This window comes from Nematolebias whitei, chromosome 1 (assembly GCF_014905685.2).
Source record: "Nematolebias whitei isolate Nwh7 chromosome 1, NemWhi1, whole genome shotgun sequence".
Classification (NCBI taxonomy): Eukaryota; Metazoa; Chordata; class Actinopteri; order Cyprinodontiformes; family Rivulidae; genus Nematolebias; species Nematolebias whitei.
Window position 1 is genome coordinate 34920641 of NC_056498.1, and position 21626 is coordinate 34942266.

A 21626-nucleotide genomic window follows, 5' to 3' on the forward strand; every position below is an offset into this window, starting at 1 on the left:
TCCTATAGCCGGGGTCGGCTCCTATAGCCGGGGTCGGCTCCTATAGCTGGGGTCGGCTCTTATAGTTGGGGTCAGCTCCTACAGGGTGCATAGGCTGCTTGGGTTTGCTGAGCTATCCCTTAGTTATGCTGCTATAGGCTTAGAGACTGCCAGAGGTCAAACTGACTACATTTCCTCACTTTGCTGCTGTCGTTACTTGCTCTACTCACCTGTTTGTAATTATTTCTATCCATAAATTGTGTCTTTCCTCCTATAGAAAGTTCACCTGGACCTGCCATTTTGTGTCTGTTTCTCCTTCCCGTTCCTCTCAAACCCCAGCCGGTCAAAGCAAATGGCCGCTCATCCTGAGTCTGGTTCTGCTGGAGGTTTCTTCCCGTTTAAAGGGAGTTTTTTCTTTCCGCTGTTGCCTTTGTGCTCGCTCAGGATGGGAGACTGCGACGAAGTCAAGATTCAACACAATCTTCCTTAAATAACTTTTATTAAATGGCTTTTATATTGTTTGTGAATGTTTTCGTTCAGTGCCCTGAGACAACTTCTGTTGTGACTTGGTGCCATATACATAAACTAAATATAAATTATTTCTTCACTGCAGATTTTGAAGAGACAGCCTGGTTTATATGTAGTCTTGCTGATCAACACAGCGTTAGTCTTGGCCCCGTTAACCAAGAGACCCAAGATAAAACTGGAAATCAGCGATTACTAGATTTATTCAAGTTTGTTGAATCGTTTTAGAGATTCTTAAACAAACGCACACAGGCAACATCGTCACCTGCTTTTCACCTTTCGGTTGCTTTAGGCCTCCGTGCTGCCTGTATGCCAATGAAAATAACCACAAGGGTAATTTTATTCAGGACATTTCCAAAACACGTAAAACTGTGTGACAGGACCCTTAGGCTCTGTCCACATTAGAATATTCCACCAAATAACCGTTTTTGGCTGGGTTTGCACATCTCATCCACATGCAAACTACATTCTTGGTAAGAAAAACTAGATTTTTTTTTTTTTTTTTTTTTTACAGATGCTTTCCAAGGTTAAGATTTGATTTTTCAAATATTTCAAGTTTCATTAAAAGTAATTGGCAAAAGAGATCTTGGGGAGATATTGCAGCCAACTACACACTTAGTTTTTACTTTGTTCTTTATAAAACACAAAATCAATGTTATTATTTTTAATCATTAAATTATGCCAAAATTTGTCTGGAACCTTTTTGCAAAGGAAAATTGGTCGTGTGTTGAAAAGTTTCCTTGAAAAATGGTAACCACTAATAATTTTAAAATACTGTTTATGGATATTTCTTCAAAGTTTATGCTCAGTAATCCAGGTAATAAATCCAACACGGTTAAGTCAGGTCCTCTGGACGGTTTCTTTGTGTTGAACTGTTTCGTCTTTCATCCAAAGGACTTCATCAGTCCAAGGAGCCACAAAAAACTCAGCCTTTTAAATAGCACATTCACATAATGGGACAAGCACTTTGATGGTGATAAAATGGTTTCTGGAGTCCACACTTTCCCCGCTAACTCGACTGGGTCAGTCATGGCCAAAGTGGTTCAAACATCAAAGTTCATGACTCCAGAAACCATCTTATCACCATTAAACTGGTTGGTCCATTATGTGAGTGTGCTACTTAAAAGACTGAGTTTGTTGTGGCTCCTCGGACTGATGAAGTCCTTTGGATGAAAGACAAAACATTTTTATACAAAGAAAGCATCCAGAGGACCTGACGATATTATTTCTTTTTTTTAATTTAAGGTAAATAATAGTGCCCCCTATTGGTCTGGCATGTACATTTTTTATACATTTTTATCTAAACATTTTTATTAAAGTACATTTCATCAAACAGGCGTTACAGAGTCCTGCTGGCCAGGAAGAACATTTATAATAAATAATATGTACAATCTGCAGTAATGTTCTTAAAGTTATGTAGACACATCTTAATGGTGAAAATGTGGTTTTTATCATCTTCTATTGTTGGTTCTTGCGTATGTATGATGAATGTAGATTGTGTCAAATGAGAATTTTAAAGTTTTATCTTATCAAAGGGAAAAATCTCGTATTTAAAACTTGGCCACGGCCTTTTTCTTTAACTTGAAGATTTACCGTCATTATCATCGTCGCATATGAAGAATCTAAACGAGACTAAATGACGAGGTAGATGTATGGGGGAATTTTACTGACATAAGTCGAGAGCACACATTTTCAGTTTGAAAGCAGTTATTTATCTATACATCTATAGATATATATAGGTTTACATATAGATAGATAGATATCCATCTAGACAGATACAAAGATTGATATATAATCATTAATAGAAAACCTATAGTGAGCGGAGATTTGATCTGCGCAGAGAGCAGCCCCAAATGCAACACGAGTTGAAAAGGAGGTAACGTGGACAAATTCCCGTCAACCTGGCAGCAGTGCTCGAGTGCCTGACTGCCGAGATCCTGGAGCTGGTGAGAAACTCTGCTCGTGAGGAGCTCTGCAGACTGCTAGGAAGAGTGACCATCACTCAGGGAGGAATTCTGTCCGGCATTCGGGCAATCCTGCTGCCCAGGAGGACCGAGAGGCCCGCCGGATCCGACAGCAAGCTGGATCTGGGTGGACGGATCGGTATCTGTGGCCAGATTCTTTGGCTTCACTGCAGGAGATCCTTCCTGCCCACAGCTATCGGCATCTATAACAACTCTTGAATGAAACCAGGATGATGAGCTACGACAACACTTAATTTCCCTCTGGGATTAATAAAAGTATTTTTGAATTGAATTTGAGAAGTTTTGCGCACGAGCAGAAAATCTGAGCGTGAACACAACGACTCGAGTCAGCACAGAGGACATCTGAAAGAGCAGAAGTTCTGAGTGCAAGCATTACAAGTTTTGAGAACAAAGAGATGAATCCCTGCTTTCAAACTGAAAACGTGCGCTCGACTTGCGTCGGTAAAATCCTTCCATGCAGACGCAGCAAACCGAAGCAGAAGAGCAAAAACAGAAGAGGATGTCCGTGGCTGACGTCAGTTTCGTGGATAATTTTTAAGTGGACACAATGACATCCTGCCAACTGGAAAAGTTTTAAAAAAAAGAAGCAGACGAGTCCTTTCAACCTTTACACCGTAAAAAATAAATTTACCACGTTCACTGTATATCTATAGTGGGGGAAGAATTGGCCTAATGTACTCCACAGAACATTTGTTCTGCTATCATGCCTGCTGAGAGAGAAAGGTAAGCAATCTCATATGCAATTCAACTTCTTCTGCCTTTCCAGTTTAATTTCCCTACAGGCAGTGTGTTTTTTTAACCTTCCTCTCATATCAGATTTTGCTTTTATTCAATGCAGCAGCGCATCACAGCTTCAGTTCCTCTGCCGGCGTTGCAAGATTTGCATTGAAACTTTGTCTCGTTTCAGCTCTCGGGCCGAGCTGGCAGGGAACCGGACAGCTCTGGCTTTACAGCTCGACATGTCTGGACCTCGTGCACGCAATTAGGATGCGAAGTGTGAGGCGGCGCAAGCTCATTAATGCTGCAAAACAGGGCCAGGCAGGGAAACACCCGGGGGTGAGGCTCATATCAGCAGGCCTAGCAGTAGACGAGCCCTGCTGGCAGAAGTCAGGGACTGGGGTCTGTCTGGCAGAAGCTGCTCCTTATTAATTAAATGACAAATTAACCAAACGATCGGGCTTCCTTCCAGAAAAAGTTTAATATTTAACTGTGACATTAAAATGTTAAGTAAAGCGGTTATGCTCAAGGTTATTTTCTGGTTTGTGTTTACAGAGAAACAAATCTTTGCTCGACTAAAATTGTTTGATGATCCAGTTTCGGTATCCAGCAGTTTTAATACAACAAAAGCTTACGGTTTTATTTGAAAATTCCTTCTTATTTTTTTTTAAGTCAATGGGGATTTATAGGATTTTTGGAGACGGTTTAAAATGGAGAAACTCGACTGAAATGGCGAACAGTGGAAGGTTCAAGGATGATCCTCGTCTGAATTCTGTTGTCTCCATGTATTTTACAAATAGATGTAAAGTCTGTAATAAATAAAAAAAACATTAGCATTAGTGACAGAGTGCCATGGTTTGTCTACAATACCTCGTTTCATGAATTAAAACACCACTGGTTTACTAAACAAGGCAGACTCGGTACAGAAGCTACAAGTCGTGTAAAAACAATTGAAGAAGTTCATTTTTTCTTGTCAGTCATCACTTTATCTGTAATGAATTTATCTAATACACGAGTTTCACTTTCTGACATTATTGACAATAAAATTGAACTTGTTCATGGTGCACAAATAAATCATCCTGCCGATTTATCGGCCACAATTTCCTTAATTACGGAAGATCGGCCGATGCATAAGAAATCAATTTTACAGATTTTTTTGTAGTTTTAACAACAATTGTCTAAACTTCATTTATATTTCAGAGCACTACCTCGTGGCCTGTTAAAACAATTTTTTATTGTTTCTAGGATATTGTTCAAGGGTGTGGTTTTCAATAAAATAAGATTGCAAAATTGAAGGTGCGTTGTGACCTTATAACACCAGACAGTGTCGCTTATAAACAAAATCGTATCGACCAAAGTAGGAATCGGCAGCTCAGACTTTTTAGAGGTCGGTGATTGGTCAGAAACCTGCAATCGGTGCACGCCTACTTTCCATGATATTCTAAAGTTTTAAGATGCATCTGTACATTTATCAGCTATTCCTTCTTCAGGGGTCTCCACAGCGAGTACGCCATCTTCCTCTGCATCCTCCGTCCTCACTCTACCTCCATGTCCTCTCTAAATGCATCCATACATCTCCTATTTGTCTTTTTCCTGGCAGCTGCATTTCTAACGTCCATCTACCAGTATTCCCACAGTCCCTCCTCTGGACATGTCCAAACCATCTCAGTCTGGCCTCTCTAACTTTATCTACCAGTTCAACCTGTGCTGTACCTCTGATGATCTCATTCCTAATCTTATCCATCCTTGTCACTCCTAAGGAGAACCTCAACATCTTCATTTCTGCCACTTCCTGTTCCGTCTCCTGTCTAATGCCACTATACAACAGAGAGAGGCCATAACCCTGCTAATTAACTGGCTATTGCATGCCAGGCCACAAAAGTTCTTCACAATGGACAAGAGCGCAGAAGATTTTAAAAAAGAAATGTGCATTCTAAGTTTGAGGTTGTGGGTTGAGACTAGGTTGCATCAGAAAGAGCATCCAATGAACAAATAATTGATAAATTGTTCATGCACGTTAGCTCGTTGTGGCAACCGCTGCAGAAGGGAGTGGCTGAAATTAACTTTATTTTTATGCGTTACAATAAGTTTCTCAATTACTTTAGATTTAATTACTTATTCCACTGTTGTGCACGTTTGAAAAATCTAAATGCATGTTTCATTTAAATATAAAAAGTGCTGTATGTGGGAGTGGTGGCGCAGAGGTTAAAAGACGGGCTTGTGACTGGAAAGTTGCAGGTTCGCCTCCCGGTACCGTCAACAACAAATTGTGGGTGGAAAAGGTGAAACACCCACATCTCCCTCCACCCTCATTCGCCCCACTCCGGGCCCTCGAGCAAGGCCCTTAACCCCCATCTGCTCCCTAAACAGGTCTCTCTTGAAAAGGAGTTCTCGTGGCTCAATGAGACCACCTGGATAAATAAAAGGTAAATAAACACGCTGTGTTTGGGTTAACCTCGAAAAGCGCCTGAATGTCCGACCCACGCTTAGTCTCGTGGAGAGCGACAAACACGGGTGTGCTTGTGCCAAATTTTTAATTTGGGGGGGGAAAAAGGTAAAGGTGCACTGTTGGACGAGGTTTTGGGAGGAAGATAAAGGAACTAAACACAAACCAGGCGAAAGAGCACGGGCGCTCAGACTGAAAGCGTTGTCTCTTCGCTCACTGTTGCCATGGTGATTGACAGCTCAACCAATTCCACGTGTGTGTTTGTACACAAACAGATTCACAGGAGGGAGCAGGAGACTTGAATCACCACACCAGGTGGTAGCAAAGGCACAGATAAGCACGTAAAGCATTTTAAGACTCGAGTTCGCCCCGATTGCGTCAACACAGTGACGATGTTTACGGGTCGTGGCAGAGAGCGGGCGGTGTTTTAATTAAGACCCATTACTGGACTGAGCAATCCACTTCTCCAAAGCAGCTTTGTTTTCTAGAGAAGACTCACGTTCTCTTTAAGGCCCTTCCTTTGCAGGTTGAACATTTCAAGGTGGGACTCTGCAGCGCTGAGACAATGCCGTCTTGTCCATATCTGATGGACGCCGCGTGACGCTGCAAAGAGCAGATACGACCAGCGGGAAGTCGGAGCATCCAGTCCATCCTCAAAGTAAATACTTTGCAGAATGCCAGTCACAAACACATAAAACCCAGCTGGAAGGAAGTAAAAACAAAACTGACAGTTTTCACCACAAACCGAGCTCATTTGTTTTAGTCTTGATTTTAAAACAAGATGAATATCAAAGTATTTTTCATTTAATGTTTGCTTCAGTTAGTGTCGCCGGCACAGACGCATACTTGTACTCAAAGAATTACTGTAAATTAGCTTTTTACTTCCATATGTAGCATTTTGCATGATCCGTCATCCCTCTGGACGTGAGCAGACAACCAGGAACACTCGACTAACTTAAACCACAAAACACAAGAAAGAGAATCAGCTCCTCCACTGCTTTTACCCGACATGTGGCTAAAGCTCGTTCCATTTACGTATTTCTTTAATTATTCTGTGGTTGTAACGTTCAGACTTATTGGTATGAGTGTACTTTATTTAGGTTTTCTTGCAGTAGGAGACTTCCTTCTTCTCAGCTCTTTTTTTTTAATGATTTAAACAGTAATTACTTTACCGCCGTTACTTGTTGCCATAAAGTTACTAGAGTTATTTATCTGTCTTTTTCTGAATTGTTTTGTAAATACGTAAATAAATCACCTTGAGCACAAGGTACATTGTTTTGTTTTGTTTATCATATGAAATTACGTTTCCCTTAGCTTCCAGGTCTACAACGTGACTACTTTGAACCGAGCGAGCTAAGGTTCATTTTTAGCGGGGGGGTATTTTATTTGTTTGTTTTTCTAACAACGTTAACGTCGTCAGGTCCTCTGGACGGATTCTTCTTGTTGAAACGTTTCGTCTTTTAAAAAGACTTCGTCAGTCAGAGGAGCTGCGAAAAACTCAGTGTTATAAATAACCCCTTCTCATAGTGGATCAATTAGTTTGCTGGCGACATCCAAAAATAGCTGTTCACATGATAAATGAGGACCAACATCTTTTTGGAAAGAGTTTCAGAACTGGATTATTTTTAAGAGTTCTATTCCACCTTTAAAATTTTTAATAGAATTAAATTTGGTCTGCTACGTGAAGTTTTAAATTACGGTAACAACAACTTAATCCTTATGGCTAAATTTTTATCCACAAATTCCGTTTTTTTTTAAATTACCCTTTTGTTCAACATATTTTTAAATGAAATAATTTTATTTAAGGTAGTGCTTAAACGCTGCAACCTTCCAAAAGCCCAATCCTTGTACCAGTATATTAATAGCTTATTTTAAAACTTGAATCTCCTCTTGCATTTGTAACATTGTTATTTTGCCGTTTCCTCAAATTGTTCATTTTCTTTGTTAATTATATTTCTATTCATAATTTCTGCTAAGTTTTTTGTCATATAAACTGTGAACATGTTTTTCTTGTTATATTACGTTTTGTATGCGTTTATTTGTTTTCCAATAAAGACCAAAAACAAAAGGACCAACAGTCTAACGATTGGTCGTTAGTGCCCTGATGGCCGCTTGCTATTCACAGGGGGGGCTGAGTGATATTAGCAATAACTGCATGGTAAGACTCCATGTTCAACTGTCCCCCTCTTACAATGTTGTTATTGCCAATATCACTCAGCCCCCTGTGAATAGCAAGTGGTCATCAGGGCACTAACGAACAACCATTAGGCTGTTGGTCCTCCTTTAGCAAATGAACAGCTATTTCTGGATGTCCACAACAAACTGGTTGATCCACTATGACAAGGTGTTTATAAAACCGAGTTTGTTGCAGCTCCTCAGACTGATGAAGTCCTTTGGAGAAAAGATGAAACGTTTCATCAACAAGTTTTATTTTGTTTTAATCCGTCCAGGATTACTGCGCATGCATCAGGATAGTTTTTGTTTTCCAAATTTTCAGTAAACGGAGGAAAAACAAGTGAAAGAAATTCATAAATAACTGATCTTCAAAAACCACAGATTATTATGCAAAACGCACGTTTTTGCTGCCTGACCAGTCAGACTGCAATATTTTCCAGTTTGCGCGTCAGACAAGTCAAGTAATTGTCCACAAATTCAACGCAGATCTCAACCGAGGCTCAACGGTCAGCATTACTCGCCTGAATTGTTAATTACAGGCACAGAACCAGTGGTGTAGTCTACACGATACGTGGGTATACAGAGTATACCCACTAGAAAAGCTTAAGAATTTCAGATTACCCAGTTAAAAGTGTCCATTGATACATGACATATTAGGCACATGTCACTGATACATTAAACGACAGTTAAACGCTTCCGTAACGATCCATCTGTATGCAGCGCTTGTTTATTACATTCACTTATCCGGCTAATTATTGTATAATTCTGTAACTACTTGAACATGTTTTGCTTTGATACCAGTTTAAAAATTCTATAACGTGTTTTTAATGCCAAGCCAACTGTTTAATAAAGTTTGTTGTGCATTTATTCAAATATGAGCGTCAGAGAAATTTGGAAATGTTCAATATGCTTAAAAATCTAAATAAATCGCTGGTTGCATTGTACTAACCAGTGTACTTTGTAAGCACAGTACGATTCTTACAGCGTGATAAATTTACCATGAAACGAAGTGTAGTCAACAAAGCAATAAAGTCACACTTTGTACATTTTATTTATTTTTTAATAAATATTTTGCCAATTAGATGGTCAGTGTTTTAGACATCTAGGATGGGGAGGACTGCAGTGAAACATGCATTCCTAATAAAGAAAGTTGTTTTATCTTCGTGGTACATCCTGTGAAGGACGTGAAAAACGTGCCTCGTCCTTCACACTTTGGAGTGCCAACACCGTGTAGCTATAAACAAGTCTGCACTGCAGAATTAAGTGAACCAGATTTATTATAGCAGTTTGTAGAGCGTAATCCTAATAGATCAGACTTGCATTTTCTCATTCGCTCTCACTCATTCTCAGCAGAAACCTCTGCCAAAGCACAAACACGACCGAGGCTTTAGAAGAGAACGCGAGCTTACTGCCAAACTGCAGGGGGGAAAAAAAGAAAACGGCTTCAGGATTTACTGGAAATGGACCTAAATGTTTGTCGAACAGCAGCACAGTGTAGCAAAAAATGGCAAAAGAAGAGTCTATTATTTTACTACATTTAGACGCAATAACAAACATCCACAGCAAATGTAACAGCCTGCACTCCATTAGTGAAGGTGTCTTCAGAATACAGCCAAACAGTGAAACTGCATTCAGTCACAACGGTTAAATTCAACCTTTTCAATGAAGTGGAAAGAAGTGAGAGAGGGTTCGTATTGCGAATGCAAACGTGCACGTTTAAGATGTCTAATAGTGATGTCCAAAAATAAATGTACAAAAGAAGCAGCGAGGCGTCGGCACCAAGAGAGTGTTCATGATGGAAAAGCATCTTTTCTTCAAGGGCAGAATGGATTTATTATTTCCTCAGACTATAAAAGAACCGGTGATCATTTTGATGGCATAGTGCAACACAGACGTTTATTCAGCAACATTTTCACAAACCATAACCTGTCTGAAGCCGACAGGTCCAAAACAGTGAAAAACAACATTCAATCATTACAGGCAACAAATAAAAAGACTGAACAAACTTTGTTCAGACTCAAAATTAAAAAAAAAAAGGTTCTTGCGGCACATGCCATCTTTAACTCAAGTCTTTAAATACAAGCTTTTTGTGCTTTGTTTTCCCCTTTTTCATTTTAGTTTGAAATCTGTAGTTTGGGGACTTTGCGAACGACCAGGAGATGAGATGCAGCAGCAGAGCAACTCCAAAAGAAACCAGAAACTATGGCTTCAATGTCACCCTCTAGAGGGGGGGGAGGGGGTTCATAAATGCAAATAAACCTCAAAAAAACCCACAGACAACGATGCTGTTACTCTGGTGAATTTGATTTTTATAGCGTAAATTTACCATCAGGACTAGAGCCCGACCGATATATCAGTAGGGCTGATATTGTAGGCTGATCTAGGCGTTTGGGGACATATTGGTATTGATAATTACCAATTATGCGCCGATATAAACACTAAAATGCAGGGAACGAGCAGTGTCCTTACTTGCAAATGGCGTAATTGTACAGCGTATCCAGCAGAGGGCGCATGCAGACTACTTTCAAGTCATGGCCATGCTGCACACTTGACTTAATTCTCCTCAATCCACCAACCCGCTCGTCGTTAGCTACGTGACTCTTAAGTTAGCAAGCTAACGTTTAGTTAACCTATAGCGACGCCTGAGCAGCGCCTTGTTTGTACCAACAGTTTTCAAGCAGGGCGGGGGGGGATCAGAGTGAGGGAAGAGGTAGTGTTAGCGCTGCCTTTAGCTTTTTAGTTAGCGCACCTGTATTGCGCACCGCTAGCTTAGTGCTACTTCAATGCCAACGGGAGAGGGAAGTGCGCGCAGTTCGGTTCGGTAGGCGGGGCGGGTATCGTATAATGGCAGGGGAAACACTGCTGCTGCAATTGATACCAATTAGACCTTCACCATACGTGACTGTTTAAACAGAGAACAGGGAAGGGTGTTGCTTTGTTTAATTTATATTTAGTAAAACACTTGATAACTTTATGGTGAATAGTGGAGGATAGAAAATGTGAACTCGCGTTAGGACGACTGTTTCAAGTCTTCAAGTGTTAAAACAGGTTTAATTACCTAGATTCTTTGTGGTGAACAAAGCTCAAAAATTTTCAGCCAATAAATCGTCCATCAGCATTAGCCTTCCCCACCCAATATCTGTATTGGCGTATTGGCAATAGCCAAAATTTCCATATCGGTCAGGCTCTAATCAGGGCACTAAACAATTTAAATGTTTAATGGCGTGTTGGCACAAACCTAATTTGGCTAGGTCGGGTTGTGGCATATCGACTACACAACACTGGTTCAACTGTTTTGCGTGGTTGAAAAGTATTTTGCAATATCAACGATATAACCACACAACTGTTTTACCGTGCGCACCTCACAGAGTGAAAGCAGCTTGTCAGCTCCCACCGACACTTAAGCATCTTAAACGTTGATCGATTCGATCAAAAGAAAGTGAAGCGGCTACAAGACAGACCACCAAAGCACATCTAACAAAATGTGCAGAAAAAGTACCACTAATGATAAACAAAAGCGTCTTTTACCTTTTTAAAGACAGAAACGTTGAGTAAAGCGAGACGTCGACGCATGTGGCTGCTTATGTCCAATCCCAAGGTAAACAAGTAAATGGGTAAAAGCATTGATGCACTAATTGCTTGTGTGTTTTGAACGTCGAGAAGAAAACTACTGATGCCGTAACATTGCTTAAAAGATTCCCAATAAATGTCTTTCTGCTTTTTAACATTTGCTTTAAAAAAAAAAAGGTCAGTTTTGTTAGATGGAAGTTTGTTGTGTAGACTAAAGAGTTGCAACTAACTTCAGTAAATAAAGTATTTTTTTGTTGTTGTTGTTACAAATGCATCCTACAATACATTAGTTGCATTTGGCCTGGCTTCTTTCGCAGGAACCAGTTAGTAATGGATTTACAGTCATGCACAGGAAGTCAAGTGAAATATCCTTTATGTGTTTGAGCTAACAAATACAGCTGCAATTATAAAGAACATGTTTGTTGAATTTTTACCGTCGTCATAAATATTTATTTTTTTATATCTTGACGCATGATCAATAATCCAGGTAGAAAAATCTAAGAAAGTTAAGTTAGATCCTCTGGACGGATGCAAAAATTAAAAACTTAAAATTAAAAATTGTTGAACCGTTTAGTCTTTAATCCAGAAGACTCAGTCTGAGGAGCTGCAATAAGCTCAGTCTTATTAGCAGCACCTTCTCATGGTGGATCAACCAGTTTGCTGGAGACAGTCTAAACTAGTTGTTCGCATGTTAAAGGAGGACCATCAGCCTAACGACCGATCGTTGGGGCCCTAATGGCTGTTTACTATTCACAGGGGGTTGAGTGATACTAGCAATCACAGCATTGTAAGAGGGGGACAGTTGAACCCGGAGGCCTCCACCCCTGTTTAACGATGGACTGTTTCTTTTCACAAAGATGGCCTCCTTTACTCCTCTCTCAAACCATCGTTCCTCTCTATCCAGGATGTGAACATCTTCATCCCTGAAAGAGTGACCGCTGGCCTGGAGATGAGTGTAGACCGCAGAGTCCTGGCCTGATGATGTTGATCTTCTGTGCTGGGCCATCCTTTTGGCCAGTGGCTGTTTAGTTTCCCCGATGTAAGACTGATCACCCCCCTGACACTGAACAGCATACACAACATTACTCTGTTTGTGCCGGGGGACTGGATCTTTGGGATGAACCAGTCTTTGCCGTAATGTATTTTGGGGTTTAAAAGCCACTGGGACGTTATGTTTAGAAAATAAACGTCTCAGTTTCTCTGATACTCCCTCAACATATGGAATGACCACTGGTCTGGGTCTGGGTTCCTCTTTTCACCTGATGGCTGACTGGAGTCCTGTTTGGGTTTCTTCTCTGCTTTCAGGAAGGCCCAGTTAGGATATCCACATTGCTCTAGAGCCAGTCTTGTGTAGGATTTCTCCTTCTGCCTGGCTCCTGAGCTAGTGGGGACGCTGTCTGCTCTGTGGTACAGAGTCCTGATGACTCCTAACTTGTGCTCCAAAGGGTGATGGGAGTCAAACTGCAAATACTGGTCTGTGTGGGTGGGTTTGCGGTACACCTCAGTTTGCAAATGTCCTCTATCAGAGACTGAGACCTGACAGTCCAAGAAAGCCAACTAGCCATTTTTTACATCTTATTGTGTGAACTTTGTGGACAAATATACAGAGTTGATGTCATCAGTGAAATGTTAAGACTTTTTGAGATTTTATTTTAACCCATGCGTCATCAACATACCTGAACCAATGAATAGGTGGTGTCCCTGATTTTTTTTTTTTTTTTAGATAATTTCATAACTAAGGTTATATATCCCACCCCTACAGCCTTCAAGTTTCTCACAAAATGGCCTAAATATGCAGTCATTTTAAGCTCCGTTCCAGTGGTCAGTGTTAGTTTTAAAGCTTTGTCACTTCACTGCAGAGCAGATCTTTGTTAGGACTCTGTTTCTGCTGCAGTCCAAAGCTACAGGCCAAACAGCAGAGACAGGAGTCGCCCACGTCAGACTGTTCCACGCATCAGGACACAAACAAGCAACACTCATCCATCCTAACATCTATATTTTCACAGAACACAAACGTGAATGCCGCTGGAATAAGGTTTTAAAGATCAGAAACAACAGAAGACATGCAGTGCTGACAGCTTTCCTGCTCAGTGATCCAGCAAAACCTATTAGTAACAAATCTGCTGCTGAACAGTTAATGTCTTACACACTCGTGCACACGCAGCCAGCAATGAAATCACAACTTTACAAAGTTGCACCAAAAGGTTAAACACTAAAACAGAGACACGATGTGGCGCCGAGTGCAATGAACCGTTCTGGACGTTCACATAGATCCACAAGTCGACCAGTTTAGAAGCTAAACCATCGCATTGGGAATCTGGGCCACCTGAAAGTATCAGCTGGCAGGTTCCTCTTAAATTCAAGTGAAGGGGCCTGACATGAGCCTGAAGTGGGGAAACAGCTGTGGAGCCGCTTTAACAGCAACACAGTGAAGGTTTTTCAACGCTTCATCTTCTCAAACACCAACAAAGCATCTCAATAAGGAGATGGTACAGACCAAGACAGCCACTCAAACCAAGTCTCATGATTGAGCCATTCAGGACTGAAGCCCCTCTTTCGTCATCTTCCTCTGTATTCTTGTTGTGCTTCAAGAGCTGACTTTCTTCTGAGCAAATCTCCTTTTTCCTCAAATCATGACCAGGTGTCCATAAGCTGCAAAGCGCTCCTACAGTGTTAGGGTGTCAGGACGGAGCTTAAGAAGCAAAGATTATTTTGTGGAATTCAGCGTTACTGTAGATCAGAATTTAAAGATTATTCTTTATTCTTTCAAGAAAAAGGTTTCTGCGGTAATCTTTCAAAAGCTTTGGAGGGTCATTGAGGTTGGATATATGAAAAGCCAGACACCCACAAATATTTTGTAAAATTTGTATCCCCACACGCAGTTATTGTTTAACTTTTCTATGAATTGCTGATCACATCTTGAATGCATTGCGTTTGATTCTTGGGACTGTTAAAACAGACACGGAAATTTACGAGTTCAGCCTGACCCAAATAAACAGTGTAGATGTCTGAATCTGGACCTGGCCTTGGAAGGGGGACTATCTCAAATCTCTACTGGGATGTTATAGAAACAAAGACTCTGTCCCCCCTCCCTTCCCCAAGGTCGTGGACCTGTGACAGAGCTCAACCGAGCTGGCTGATAAACACCTCTTATCAGGACTATGGCTAGGTGGGGGCTCCGGACTGTGCTGCGCTACAACCTTCCCTCAAACTCAATGCCTCTCCTGGCGCAACAACCTAGGAGATGCTTAGGTGCCAAGGGCTGCGTCGCTCAACTGGCAGCCATGCTGGGACCCCCAGCCCCTACCCACTCCACACGCATATGCATTATGTCTATTTATGTTTTACTGTGGTAATTTTTTTTTTATGCCTCAAACCGTACCATCTAGGACACTGTGTGAGAGATCTTTTATACCTCTCTCCTCATCTTTTCTCTTCCCTTTTTCTTATCCAAGCAACTGGGGCAGGTGCATCTTTGAAGCTTTTGAGGACCATGTCACGTCAAGGGGTCTCCCTCCCATTTTTCTTAAAGAGACACTGCTCACTCCCTCACTATCCATCCTTCGGTTCGAAAAGTCTTATACTGCCATCTGGTGGTCAAAAAAAGGTACTACACAAAACAAATTAACCAACATTTCTTCTTAAATTTTACAATAATTACTAATTATTGTTAAATTTCAAACAATATTGTTTATCGCAGTATCCTGATGCATGCTCAATAATCCAGGTAGAAAAATCTAAAGAAAATTACTTTTTTAGGTTTATTGCAATAATTTCTTAAACAATCGTCCAGCAAAATTTGTTATCGTGACAGGCGTATGTGGTGAAACGATATTGTACCGGTACTGTCAAACTTTTTCTCTGAACTTGTATATTTGTATATAAGCATCTTACTTAAAAGTCTTAATGTTATACTTTTAAACTGTGGAGATGGATTAGTCTTATCAAAGGCTATTGAACTGAACACTGAAGGCGGACGGAAAACGGGAGTTTACCTAAAAATTTAGACTGCACACATTTGCCTCCTCCATCTACAGACAACCCTCTCAGACAGGAAGTGTCAGTGGTGATTGAGCAGAAATTTGTCTTTGTACGCGAGTGAATTGAGCTTTTTTTTTTTTTTAAGTAAAAATAGGATGAATACGTATGTATGCTTGATGCACTTCTACTGGCATGGGTTTCCATGCTGATCTGCATTAATCAATGAGCAACTTTTGTTTCAAATGAAAAAGTCACGGATATCGCCTCCGCTCATCTAAAATACATTTAACAGGGCAACGTCTGTCACTGTAGGAAAATGATTCAGGTAATGTTGCAGAAAGATGACTCCAGGAAAAAGTTACTACTACAGCAAGGTCGGAGGATGAGCCCCACGGTACGTTTTCATGTTTCTTACATAATCAGGGTCATTCCTGCGCCGACTCACCGTCCTCGTCTCTTACCCCTCCTCCCTCACTTCTCCCATTTGTCATCTGGGCCATTAACCGAAAAGGCCATTTCTTGAAATCTCGTCTGAGCGATGAGGCTCGACTTTCAACTGGTGCTGTCATGTTGGTGACACCAAAGACAGACAAATTATTACGTTATGCTAAAATTATAATAACGGCACAAACGTTCCTTGAAGAAATGCATTTCGCCCTCCGGCATGCAAGCCAAAGTTTTACAAATGTTGCATGTTTGTTAGACACTGGAGTTGTGAATGACTCAACTACTACCCCAACAAATTTTACCTAAATATCCGTTAAGCTGAGTTTAAGACATTTTCGTGTTTGCTTTGGTGGCAATCTTAAATTGATTTGATTCAAAGAATTACAGTATTTTCCAGACTATAAGAAGTATTAAGTGAAACTAAACAGTTACGTCCAACTTCATTTAACTCGTTCACAATAACTCAACATTGTTCAGTTGTACCACATACAAATCGGTTCAAGGTCAGTAAGCACAACCAGAATTAATACGTAATGCGCACTAGATTAGAAGGCTCACTGTCGGTTTTTGAGAAAATTAAAGGATTATGGTGCGCCTTATGGTCCAAAAAAATATGGTAACCGGTTATAAACATGGATCCATTAATTATTCTGCCCACTGGTTCTCAAGATATGTCACTAACAGAGACTCCAACAGTGAATGCTAAAGTTTTAAAGATTTCATGCAGTCCATTTGCGCTGAGTGTATGTGTTGGGGATGATGCTCAGCTACTACCACTCTGTAGAGCTGGTTAAGTTATAGCGTTAGAAATGGAGTTGATCAGGTTGATCAGCTGCAGCCATCTTGAATCAGGTTCACTCTAAATGTTCATCAGTTGTGCGTGCATGTACAATCCACTGAAAGTCAGGTCCTCTGGACAGTGTCTTTGGATTGAAACGTTTCGTCTTTCATCCGAAGGACTTCATCAGTACAAGGAGCCACATGAAACCGAGTTCCGTAAGTGGCATACTCACATAGTGGACCAACCAGTTTGATGGTGATAAGATGGTTTCTGGTGTCCGCCCTCTCCCTCGTCGACTCGCCTGAGGCAGTCGTGGCCAAAGTGGTTCGAGTGCTTTGATGTTTTGAACCATTTTGGACATGGCTGCCTTAGACGAGTCGACGATGGACAGGGCGGACTCCAGAAACCATCTTATCACCATCAAACTGGTTGGTCCACTATGTGATGGGGTTGAACGACTACATATTTTTTCAAAGTCGACTTCAACATGATAAAAGTCGACGTTGACTAGTCGATGTGACGTCATAGGAACTCAAGGCGCTATTCACAATTAATTTATTATTTACAAAAAAATAAATAAAAATAACATTGGGAGCGTATATTTATGCTCCTACCATTTATCATACTGCAAATAGGCTGAGTCACAGGGAAACCAAAACTATTAGTATGCTGCAAAAGTTAGTTTTATTTAATCCACTAAATAAAACAAACCACTGAGGAGATGGTGGCGGTGGTGGGATCCACCATGGGTAGTTGAACCAGAAGAGTCATCTTTAGAGAAATACTTCCACACCGTTGATGAATTTCTACCTTTTTGGAAAGACTTGGCCTGCTCCTCGCCTCCCATCTGCTTGGAAGAATCCTTTTTGAAGCAAACCACCAGCGCTGAACACGTGACCCCAATCACTGACTGCGACTAGTCGACATGACATTTAAAAACTCGCAAGATGTCCTGGAATTTACTAGTCGACTAGTCTAGTCAACCCCTACATACGAATATGCTACTTATAGGGCAATTACTGGACTGATGAAGTCCTTTGGATGAAAGACGAAACTTTTAAACACAAACTGTCCAGAGGATTTGGCTCAACTTTGTTGGATTTATTATCTGGATCATTGAGCATCAACTTTGAAATCCACTGACTTTATTAAAATGTGTCCAGTGGTTTGAGAGATTTTGTGAACACCAGTACTAACACGCATTAAAAGCCTTTGTTGGAGGACAATCATACAAATCTCATTTCCAAATGCCTTTACCATCTGAACCATCAACACCCATCACCACTTCCAGAATGTAATTTCGTGTTTGCAGTTTGCCAGAACAAAAACGTTTCCCCTTCATTTGAATCGCAGGTAAATGGCGTTAAATTCTTGGGGAGAGTCCAGTTGTGTTGCAGGTCAATTATAAACGAGGAGCTGGAGCGAACGGGACAGAATTTTCTCAGACTTCGTAAATGCACTCCGGTGCTTCAGTCTTTCCCAGGAGCACCTTTTCAGTTTCCAGAGAGCCGTTTTTCCTCCAATCTGCCAGCTCGTCTTAACAAGTGGTCAAAACTGTGACTGCACATTCAACATGCTGACACCTGCCTTAGCACGAAAAATACCACAGCCCCGTGAAAAAGCTGCCTCATCGGGCTGCTGCCACACGGATACTTTACTTGGTGATGTGTATCCATCTTACGCATCCGGCGATTAAAAAACGTCAGTGTATCCAGACAAACGACACCGTTTAGCTACGTCTTCGGGGGTGAAAACCTGACGGATTAAAACCCCTTCAGACACATTTTCCATTAGTCCGACTCAACGTGTCTGCACCGTGTCTGCCTCAGCAGCCTGCTGCTTTTCTGTAAATGATGGAGAAGCTGAAGGAGACAGAAGAGTGTAACGATGTCCGGTACACAGACCGAGTAAGAAGTGGTCACTCTTCAGAGGCAGTTGTTGCCACCTTCCATTGAAAGTTATTGTCTGGTATGAAACTCATATGCACAAGATTTGCTGTGGTAAATGTTTTTAGAAATACATTAAAAATTAAAAAGATATTCATGCCAAGTTATTTCCTGATCTTTGATTTGCCTGGACATTGTATAATTAAAGGTTTTGGTGCAAACCAGTGCAGATAAATGTGTATGGACCCTTGCATCTCATTGAAACAAGGCTTCTTTTCTCATGAAAAGTGATTCAGTTAAAATAAATTGTCTAATGTAAATTTACATGCCCTTAGCATGCGATTAAGTAAATAAAACATGTGAAAAGAATCAATTTTCTGTTTAACAAAAATATGCTAAAATAGTGCAAATGGACTTGTTGGTGCCCTTAAAGAGACTTTTTAATCCTTGCATTATAGTCATGTTTCAAACTAAGTGTTTGACCTTAATTAGCATCACAGATGCCTTCAAGCTTTCCATCAGCCATTCAATTTATTTAAAGGGAACAAACAGCCACTGGGTGGTTTTGTAGGGTTGCGTGTACAGCACTGAGCATCGAGCAGGGGAAACAAAGGCCAGAGGTGTCTGAGGGGCTCAAAGAAGATTACAGATCTCCATGTTAAAGGTAAAAGCTACCAGACCGTCTCCACACAGATTCATGTTCCTCTAAACACAATTGCCAATATGGCTAAAAAGTATAAGGTCCATGAGACTGTTGCCAACATCCCAGGACGTGGACGCAAGAGAAAATGCATTACCAGTTTGATCAGATGGCTCATACAAAAAAAGAGTCAAAGAAACCAAAACCATTAAAGCTGAACTCCAGGGTCCAGGTACGTCACTTTCTGATCGCATCATCCACCACATTTGGAATCGTGTTGAACTCCACGACCAGGATGACTCCACTACTGCCAGAAAAACACAGACTGGATGTAATTCACCAGAATCCGTGTCGACAAGCATCAACATTTCTGGGAAAAGTTTCAGGAACCGATGACACAAAGCTGGAGCTTGGAGGTTTCAGTCACCAGTTCTGTTTTTGTGAAAGTTACCAGCAAACCTATCAAAGCACCTTTAATATCGCCCACTATCAATGGCAACAGAATGTTTTGATGGTTTATTATAACGTTTTTGCCTCTGTTCAATGGATTGTAATGAAACTTAAAGTTGCCATCAGACATAACTTACAAAAGAGTAATTTTTGGAGTCAGCCCAATGTACGAACCAAGTGACATTTGGAAACAAAAATGTCTACAACTCCGCTAGTTTTATAGATTTAACATTCGACATGGTAGTACTAGAGTGTCACAACACCTACTCCAAGCACCACACATTGCACAACGTTGGTGATATTCAAACAGTCCAAACTCTGAGGCAGCGGTCCATTTGTAACTCCACTGAGCATTTGTGGAAGGTAACCGGACGATTTCCAACTGCATGACCTCTACCAAATGTCTAAAATCTGTTGGAATCAGTCTCCCCACCATCACAGACATTTACACCTCCAGATGCAGGAAGAGGGCCACCTGCATCATGAAGGACTCCACCCACCCAGCACACACACTTTTTGCCCCACTCCCCTCAGGAAGGAGGTTAAGGAGCATTAAGTGTAGAACCACTAGACTGAGGAACAGCTTCTACCCTGAGGCTGTTAGACTCATGAATCTCTAACTAGAATAATCACTGTGAAAAACAATATCATGTTGCTGCTGATCTGTTTCATGTTGCTGCTGATCTGTTTCAATGTTGATGTGTTCATGCGTGCACATCCGCTCACACAGACTCATGTTCATGTTTGTGCTGATGTTCAATGTTTTATGAGTGCTTAGTGTATATTTAGTTGATGTTTTTCTTAGTTCATATCTTAGATGTTATTACTGTTTTTCTTATACATTTTATTGTCGGATGTAACTGGGACCCTGTGTACATAATTTCGCTCCACCACATGTACCACATGAGGTGCGAATGACAATAAAGAAACTCTGACTGACTGACTCTGAAAAATGGTTTTGAATTAAGACGGAGAATAACCTGGTGCTTCGTGGGCAACCATTAAAGAAACCATACCTGCTTGGCGAGGTTAACGGCATCAGAGTGAAGTCTGTCTCTCAGGTGAGGGTCCAACTGGAAGGCAGGTGCAATCTCCACAACCTGAAAAACAAACAGGATCTTGTGTTAGCACATTACTACCGTAATTTCTGGACTATAAGCCGCTACTCTTTTTGCACGTTTCCAACACTGTGGTGTTTATACCGTATTTTCTGACGTATAAGCTGCAGTTTTTGGCATAGATTTGTCAGTCCTGCGACTTGTACGCTGAAGTGACATATACGGGGGTTTTTTTCCCCATACTCATAACGCAATGTTTGACTGACGCTTTAAATTTCGAAGAACTGCAACAGCGAGTCCTCCCATGCATGCTCGCTTCGCTCAGCTGGAGCAGGCGGAGGAACGCTGGAGAGCTAGCAGCTCCGGCCGCGGTACATGGATGGATGCCGCCCAGGCAAAATTAAGCCATTTTAACCATTAAATAAAAGCATAATGAACGTGATGAGTCATTTATGACTCATAATAAATGCAACTTATATACCAAAGCGATTTACATGTTTTTTTCCTCTTCATTATGCTTTTTTTTGACTGATGCAACTTATACTCCAGAAAATACGATAGTACTGTGGATAATTTATGGATTTCCTTTCTTTGACGGGCTTCATGCCGTCAAAACATTGAGCCTCGTCACACCCGGGTAGTCACATAGCTGACCAGTACAGGTCTCGCTTGGGGGGTGGGTCCTCGTGACTCAACGAGACTACCTGTATAAATAAAGGTTAAAATAAATAAATAAATCAGACCAATGAAATTACCGAACAGGTCACAGTGGACCAATGACACTTGGTTTCATTGGTCCACTGGGGAGGCAGGCAAACCTTTGCTCCCCCCCTCCCTTTTGTGTCCCCAGGGACGGGGCACAACGAAGTATTTGAAGCCACTCAAAATGTGTGAATCGTGCATTTAAAAATGGCACTCCGAGCTTGGTGGGAGGCATGGACGATCAGCGGCAAGAAATCGTTTACTAAAACTGTCCGCATGCGATG

At 41.1% G+C, this 21626-nt stretch overlaps 1 protein-coding gene across 2 annotated transcripts in view; it reads right to left on the minus strand.

Annotated features, from left to right (window-relative positions):
• The window catches only part of LOC119409659 (pyruvate carboxylase, mitochondrial), a 472483-nt gene that overhangs the window by 397663 nt on the left and 53194 nt on the right, over nucleotides 1-21626 (minus strand). For both annotated transcript variants that reach the window (XM_037676564.1, XM_037676571.1), the window contains exon 9: nucleotides 20599-20682. In XM_037676564.1, the coding sequence (XP_037532492.1) occupies nucleotides 20599-20682 (84 nt within the window). The remainder of the gene's footprint in view (nucleotides 1-20598; nucleotides 20683-21626) is intronic.